The 8,508-nt window shown below is 49.0% G+C and overlaps 1 protein-coding gene across 1 annotated transcript in view; it reads left to right on the top strand.

Annotated features, from left to right (window-relative positions):
- Nucleotides 1-3,286, top strand: part of B4GALT5 (beta-1,4-galactosyltransferase 5) — a 76,211-nt gene extending 72,925 nt beyond the window's left edge. The window contains exon 9 of the mRNA XM_081831939.1: nucleotides 148-3,286. Coding sequence (XP_081688065.1) covers nucleotides 148-295 — 148 coding nt within the window. The 3' untranslated portion in view covers nucleotides 296-3,286. The remainder of the gene's footprint in view (nucleotides 1-147) is intronic.
- Nucleotides 3,287-8,508: the final 5,222 nt, after the last annotated feature.

Here is an 8,508-nt window from a genome sequence, read left to right on the forward strand (position 1 = left end):
GGGCGGGGTGGGCCGATCCCTCCGCCATGTGATGCAGGAGAGCTGTTCTGGGTTGTGGCCCCTGCTGTGGGCTGCCCTGCTCTGTCCTCTGCCCTGAGGAGATCGGGCCCTCACTCAGAGCCACCCCTCTGCTCTCTGCTCAAACAGGTATGCTCTGCTGCGCAAGTCCAAAGAACGGCAAGGGCTGGACGGCCTCAACAACTTGAACTACTTTGCAAACATCACATATGACGCCTTGTATAAAAACATTACTGTCAACTTGACACCTGAGCTGGCTCAGGTGACCGAGTACTGAGATGAGGAGACAAGCTGTGTTTGCTTTACCCACCGCCACCAAGAAAGCCACCTGGGGAGAGGTCTTGGGGCTCCACACAGGAAGAGAATAGAAATATGGTGTCTGATGAAGGATCACAGGGTTTGAGGAGAAAATGTGAACAGAGTACACGCACAAAATGCCTTCACTGTGGCTGGGAACGTCCTTCATCAGGACTGGCTTTCTGTTTTCACAAGACGGACGTCGGTCCTGCTGCTTTTCTCCCCTGGTCTCGAACCCCAGCGTCCCGTCCCAGCCGGGCTCTCCAGAACAGGAACTGACATCTGCTGTGGGTCCTGGCTTCGAGCCCGTTCCTACAAATGGCCTTTGGAGCTTCTTGGCCTTCAGAGCAAAGAGGCACCCCACCACAGGGCTCTTTTAGGAAGAGCAAATGAAACTCCACACACCATTCTTCTCCATCACTGGTGTTCTCTTTGGTTTCAGTTTTTTGGTTTTTTTTTTTTAATTACCTGCTTTGGGTGGGGATTGAGGGTGGGGGGAGGGACTGGGGAAGATAAATAGACCTGTAACAATCACTTCTTGAAGAAGTATAATTGTAAATAAGCCATGTAAAATGCCTTTTTTAAATTTAATTTTATAGCTGGCTCCAATTCAAACTGAGGATTTATATATTAGATCGCTTATTTGGTTGGCAAATGCAGGAACTCAGTTAAAATGCAGTGGAGAAGGGTATCACCTCCTGAATTGCTACCACCTTGGAAGGGAGTGGATATAGGGCATGTCACAAACAGATCAGGACAGTCCAGTCTGTCACTGGTAGCTGACTCCTGCCCCCTCCCATCTTCTTCCAGAAGTCTTGCTCTTGACTTTTGCTGTGGACTCTCTCTTCCCTGTTGGGCACGTACACTCTCATCCCAGTCTCCTGCTAAACAGGAGCCCTCCTTGCTCAAAATGGACCCCTTCGGGGGGCCTCCCTGTGCACATGCCCCTGGGTCTCTGGAGTTTAGTTTTTGTCCTTTCATCACCGAGAGTGGTGGGGTCGGGTGGGTGGGTTTTCTGCCTCTTCTTTTTTCCTTTCTTCGGTTTTTTTTTTTTGCTCTTGTGGAACTTGGCCACAATTCCTGAAATCTGTGCCTAAATTATCAACTAGCTTCGGTGATTCCTCTGAATATTTCCCTTTTTGGTTTCTGGAAAGATTCTTTGTCAACATTATGAACTAGTTCATAGAACTAACGAGCGATGGACTGAAGAAGCCAGCCAGAGAGCAGGTGACACTTAAGTGCTGTGGGTCAGTTGGGGGCCGGGGTGGACCCAGTCAGAGCTTTGCAGGTAGATGGACGGAGCTCTCGGATGCCAGGACCCAAGCCCAAAAGAATGCTGGGTTCATACCCCATGCACTTCTTGAAGGGAGAGTCTAAATTGCCCTTGGAGTTGTGCCTCTCTGTTTTCCCCTGAGCCAAATCCCTCAATTCGTAGTCCCTCTTGGCTTCTGCAGGATTCTGAAAAAGGCCAGTCCTTTCCTCTCCTTTTCCATAAAACATATTTATATATTGTGATTAGGAGTACTTTCTGAAAAGTACTTCATATTTTTTTTAATTGCCTTGTTTGCCTTCAACTTCCTTAATTTTCATGGTTTACATGGATGTGTGTGTAGGGGGTATATTTGTGTATATACGTGTGGGTTGGGGTTTTCTCTGTTGCATGTGTTGGTTCCATGGACGTATGATCCCCACAAGCTGTGGGAGTGATTGGCCAGGCCTTGTTTTTTGTTCATGCTTTTGTTCTTTTGAAGAATAGAGTGGTATTGTAGAAAACCAACTGCATTACAAAGCTCTTATCGGCTCATATGAGAGAGCAGGCTGCTGCCCTTGAAAATGCTGGTAAGTTGTATCATATGTTTTAAAAGAATGTTGAGCATCTCATGCTTTAAAAGACTTTCACGAGGGAACATTACACACAGGAGCTAACTTGGTTTTCCTTTGAAGTCTGGTGCACAGAGCAATAAAGATTTCTTTCCCCTTTTCTCCTGCCTCCCCTCGGGCCTGTGTGCTGGCCTTGACTCTCCTCCTCCTCCTCCTGTCCTCTCCCATCCCTGAAGGCCGTGAGCGGCTTTCAGTGGGACACAGCTATGATGTCATTTGGAAGAATTTGCCAGAACAGACCGATCCTTGGTTAAGGATGATACACAGCAGTGTTGTAAAATGGTCTCGTTCGAAGCTTTTCACGAACATACTTGCCACCAAGAACAAAACGTTGGCAAAAGGCTAAACAGCTGATTTGAAAAAGAAAATGCTGATTTGAGGACAAAAGGAAAGGTGTCTTTTTACTGCTTGAAGTAAGGTCACTGAAATTATTTTGCGATCATGTGTGAGTTTGTCTTATTAGTGTGAAATCTCTTACTGCGTACCGCTTAGTTACTTACCCACCAAGTTGAGTATCGTGTGGGAAAAACAGAAGTTGAAAACATGCAGCCAGGCCCGTGAGCTGTTAATGGTGTGAGATTCTCATGTTAAAAAATAATAATAAAAACCAAATGTGACCCTGTGTGTATTTTGGCAGCTGAAATTCTTTTAAGGCTCCTGATGGGTGACCCCTTCAATCAGTCTTGTCTCAGCTGCGTGCAGGGAAACATTTCCCCTTCCACGCTGTTTTTCTGGGTGAGGAGTTATTGCAAAAATACTCCTTTTGACACGACGGGCTCTTGTTGGAGCTCCTCTGCCACAGTCACGAGTAGCTGAGCACCAGCCGCATGTACTGATTGTGTCCACTCACCGTCGACAATGGCATTGAACGTAGCTAGCTTCCTTCCATCACGATGTTTTTTTGAGCTTGCTCTTATGTTGTAAGAGGTGCCAGGGGTACATTTTTGCACTGAAATCTAAAGATGTTTTAAAAACACTTTTCACAAAAATAGTCCTTTGTCATTACATTATTTACTCATGTGTTTGTACATTTTTGTATGTTAATTTATGAATGATTTTTTCAGTAAAAAATACATATTCAAGAACCAAACCTTGGTGGTCGTCTGTCTTTGCCTAGAACAGTTTGGCTTCTTGGAGGCCTTTCCTCTCTTTTTCTCATGGGAGTTCAGCTCCTGTGTGTTCCTTCAAGTGGCTTGGCTTCCAGGTTGCTCGGCTGACCCCTGGGTGCTCCCGAGAAACACTGCCCGCCTGACCCAGTGACTAGACCAGCTGAGTGAAAAACTCAGCTGATGGAGCAAAAGCACTAAACCCCACCGTACGATCCAGGCATCCTCCTACACTTGGGTTTTCTTTCCAGAATGGGCCCATGTGATGCCCATCAAGTCAAACAAGACATCTGGGCAATGAGAAGATGAGAGTGGATGGAGTTTGAATCAAGAAGGTCCTCTGGGGTCGGTCGAGAGTTTGCTGTCTGCCTGGTTCCGCTTGGAGATTGTAATCAAAGCTTCTATTTGTTGAATGTTTACCACTCTGATATTGAGTGGAAAGTTCTGTGACCAGGTGCTAGGAATATAATGATTAGCAAAAAGGATGGGGTCAGGGACACCTGGGTGGCTCAGTCGGTTAAGCGTCTGCCTTGAGCTCAGGTCATGATCCCAGGGTCCTGGGATCGAGTCCCGCATCGGGCTCCCCGCTCCAAGGGGAGCCTGCTTCTCCCTCTGCCTCTGCCTCTCTCTCTCTCTCTATCTCTCATGAATAAATAAATAAAATCTTTAAAAAAAAAAAAAAGGATGGGGTCAGTGGTCTCATAAAACTTACTCTCCTCTTGCCCCACGCCCCCAGGTGGAGCGTATGATTAAAATTACAACCGGGACGCCTGGGTGGCTCAGTTGTTTAAGCGTCCAACTCTTGATTTTGGTTCACGTTATGGCCTCAGGGTTCTGGGATTGAGCCCCAGCATCGGACTCCACACTCATCGAGGAGTCTGCTTGGTCCCTCCCCAAAATAAAATCTTTTTTAAAAAGATTAACCGCAAGGAGTGCTGCAAAGGACATGTCTGCAGGCCTCAGGTGCGGGTGTGGAAGGGTCCCTGGCGGGGGGTGGGTGAGCTGAGGGGAGACCAGCGGGTTACCTGCTGAGCTGCAGGAACAGAATACTGTCTGGCTGGTGCAAAGGACAAAGGGCTGACTGGGGACTGCTAGGCCAGGAGGTGGATGAGGCCAGAATGCCTCGTGGGGCCTCGTGTGCCAAGGTAAGGACATTGGGTTTTATCCTTAGAGCGGTGGCCTCCAGAGTTCCCAGCAGGTGGGGCTGCGTGTGATGTCATTAGACGTAATCTTACGGGATGGCTCGGGCCGCAGGGAGAATGGGGCTGTAGAGAAGCAGAGAAGTAGGGGACCAGGTGAGTGCACACCGTCACGCAGGGACGGTATGGAGGAGGGGCTGGGGGGATGCTGAGGGAACAGATGGCTGTTGGGAGGGAGGAATCCACCTAGCTTCTGGCTTCCCCACCGAACAGACAGGCAAACAGACAGTTGAACATAGTCCGGTTTGGGGACTCCAGGGAACAGTGGGGACCAGGGTGGGTCGTGAGTCGCTGCTGTGGGAGATGAGCACACATCTAGGAGTGAGTGCAGTTGGCTCTGGAGCTGCATAGAGCAGGCGCCTGGAGGGAGAAGGTGGCCTTGGCCCAGGCCTCTAAGAGCTCCCTTTCTAACGGTTGGGAAGCAGAGGGGGAGTGAGCAGGGCAGACCGTGGTAGGAGGAAGCAGCAGTGGGCAGGACAGGAAAGTGAAGGGAGGGGAGGGGTCCACCGTGTTGAGTGCAGGTAAGATGAGGCTCGAAACTCGTTGTGGGGCATGTGGGGCATGTGGGGCATGTGGGGCATGGGGAGGAGGTCACCGTTGCAGGGCAGGCTAGAGGGGAGGGGCTGAGAAAGGGGGCCGGAGCAGCAGAGGGGGCAGCCGCCTCTCGAATCCCACGTGAAGGGCTGAGAAGAGAAGGCTGGGAGCTGAGGGAAGCGTGTGAGGCTCAGGATTTTCCAACAAGAGAAACCTGAGTGGTGTGAACCATAGGGAGATGGGGACCAGAGAGAGAAAGCTGAACATCCAAGAGACAGAGGCTAATTTAGCAGGGATGTTCCCACAGTACTGGCAGCAGATGAGAGCGAACGAGAGCCGGGGGGAATTAGGAGCCCTTCCTAGGGCGTCGGCAGACCCAAACAGCCTGTGAAGACCCGGGTGGCTGTTGAAAAACTCAAGGATCCCTTTCAGTCATAAGTCACCAGAATTGGAATTAGGCACAATTGGTTCCTGGCATTACCACTTCCTCCCCACTCAAAAAAAATTTTTTTTTTTAATTTGGGGAAAGTACAGTCCTAAAATGAGTAGTTCCCATTTGTTGATGTTTGTTTTCTGCCACAGCTGTGCCAATTCGTCTTCAGCCCTGTGAGGGAGACACTGCCCCTCTTTCTAGAACAAGGGTGCTCAGCCTTTGGCTCTTAACATTCGGGGCTGGGTCATTCTCTCTCTGCACGGGGAACGAGGGGTGTTTGGCTGCACCATTGGCCTCCTCCCTCTACAGGCCGGTAGCAGCACCCCTAGCTCCCGAAGTCGTGACGACCAAAACTGTCACCAGACATGGCCAAATGACCCTGGGGAGAGCAAAATCCCCCGGTGGTGGCCGCGGCTCTAGACTGGGGAACGGAAGCCACTGTTCGCTGGGGGCCCCAGAACCAGCACACAGCTGGGGTTTGAACACCCGTTGTTTTCACCCCGAGGTAAATGCTCTGAACCCCTACGCTCCTTTTTTTTTTTTTGTATATGTGCTTTTAAATGCCTTTTGTTTACAGACGGTTCATAAATAGTTTGATTAATAAAAGTGAGTACGGGCTCACCGAAAAAGTTTGAAATCCCTCCCCCTGGAATGGTAGGAGTTTGGCTGGTATTGATGCCTGTCTGCCTACCGGCACGTATGGGAAAATAAAGACACGTTTACTTTAAAGAACAACAGAAGTTGTCTTGTAATTACTTGTGGGTTTTTATCCTAATATTTCGCAGAGATGTCTTCTCTGATTGAAAGGCTTCCTCAAAGAAAGCTCAGCGTCCCCTCCTCAGAGAGGCATTGTGTGAGCACCACGCTAAAATGGTCTCCTTTATTTTGTTCCACAAGATTTCTTACTCTGAATCCTGTTATTTTTATTGGTTCGTTGTTCATGGGCTGTCACCCCCACTAAAATGTCGTCCCCAGGAAGGTAGAGACTGCTTTGTTCTTGCTCTATCCCTGGTGCCAAGAACGGGCCCCAGCACGGAGTAGGTTCTTAGGAATCTCTGTTGAACGAAAACTGCCTTCTTCCTCTGAACGGCCGCACGGGGTAACCCCTGTATGGACGGGTGGCCTTTGTGTAGCTCCTTCCCTCCTGATGGACCTGGAAGTTGTTCTCAGTTTTCTACTGTCACATCATAGGCCCCACAGTGAGCACAGCTGTGTGCAAATCTGAGGGCCCGGATGTAACTAGGTCAACTTGAGTCTCAGAAGGGAGGGGGTGTGGAGTGCTGGTGGTCAACGATAGTACAATTCCATTTTTGCAAGATGAAGACGTTCTGGAGATTGGTTGCAAAACTGTGAATGTATCCAGCAATACGGAGCTGGACGTGTAAGAATGGTTTAAGATTTAACTTGTATGTAATGCATATTTTTACCACAATCTTAAAAATGATAAAATTCTACGTGTGAGGGGCGCCTCGGTGGCTTGGTCGGTTGAGGGTCTGGCTCTTGATTTTGGCTCAGGTCATGATCTCAAGGTCACGAGACTGAGCCCCAGGTCGGGCCCGTGCTCACTACTTGAGCTTCTCTGCCCCTCCCCCACTCTCGCCCATGCGAGATCTTTAAAAAAAAAATTCTAGGGGCGTCTGGCTGGCTGGTTAAGCGTCTGCCTTCAACTCAGGTCATGATCCCAGGGTCCTGGGATCAAGTCCTGCATCAGGCTCCCTGCTCAGCGGGGAGCCTGCTTCTTCTCCCTCTCCCTCTGCTGCTCCCCCTGCTTGTGCTCTCTCTATCAAATAAATAAATAAAATCTTTAAAAAAAAAAATTCTACTTATTAACCTCATCTGGTAGGAACTTCCATGATCTCCACTTGAAGTCTTGGTACCCCCTAACATAGTAGGCCCTTATTAAATATCTGCTGAATTAATTTGTAAATTCTTTAAAAATCTGGTTTGCCTGTGTGCTGGTTTTGGTCATCTGCTCTGGCAGAACGACGGACGCAGAAACATCATGTCCCGCATTGCCCTCCATCGCCAGGAGCTCTGTCTGCAGCCACGACAAGGATCAAAGAAAACACAGTTCATTGTTGTAATCGGCAGGCACGTCCTTCCTGTGGCGTGTCCTTCCTGCACTCGTCAGCCCGGCTCTTCCGTGTTTCTGTGTCATCTGTCACTCTTCACTGTCACTCCCTTTTCCTTTGCATTGACAGAGCCTCGATTGTCTTTTCTTCCCTTGTTGAGCAGTTTGATTTCCTTCCATGTCACTGCTATTATGTGTTACATGGCGATGAACCAACCAGTATACAGTGTTGGTTTCATTTTTCGTGGACTCCTTCCTTGTCCTGTGATCCCTCCTTCTCCATTCATAGTTCTCTTATTGTTTAGCCTAACTCCGGGCTTAGCGAGCGATGGCCAGCCAGCTGCTGGTCTTTGTAAATAAAATTTCACTGAAACATAGCTATGCCCGTTTGTTGACGTGTGGACCACAGCAGAGCTGAGTAGTCATGACAGGCTATGTGTGGCCCCCAAATGGAAACTGTTCACTCTCTGGCCCGTGACACAAGGAAATGTTTGCCAGCCTCTTGCCTCACCAATTCGTTTCATGTACTGAAGGTTAAATTTTGTCTTTGAGCCTTGGTACTTTGCATGCAGGGTGGTAAGTAAATAACTGGAGTGCATTTAAAGCTGACATTGGGGACATTAGCCTCGGGGGATTTTCCCTTCTCCCTGTGCTGGGGACACTTCTTTGATTTCAGATGGTAGATGTCTTCCCTGAACACCCTGTCGGAAGCAGCCAGCGGTCCCAGTCCCGTGTGATTTTTTCTTCATAGCGCATCACTAGGTGAATCTCCTTGTTCGTTTGGTTGTTCCCTGGTTTATGAGCTGTCTTCCCCCCAACACTGTAAACTTCTGAAGGCAAAGACTCTCAGCTCTCCACCATCCACAGCCACCTGTGGCAGGAGATGGTGTTAAGATATTTGTCGAATGAAAGACAGATGGAGAGAGACCGGATGTGTGTGTATGTGTGTGTGTGGGGGGGTGTTCCTAC

The sequence above is a fragment of the Leptonychotes weddellii genome, chromosome 10 (genome assembly GCF_054177405.1).
Source record: "Leptonychotes weddellii isolate Sample4059 chromosome 10, ASM5417740v2, whole genome shotgun sequence".
Taxonomy (NCBI): domain Eukaryota; kingdom Metazoa; phylum Chordata; class Mammalia; order Carnivora; family Phocidae; genus Leptonychotes; species Leptonychotes weddellii.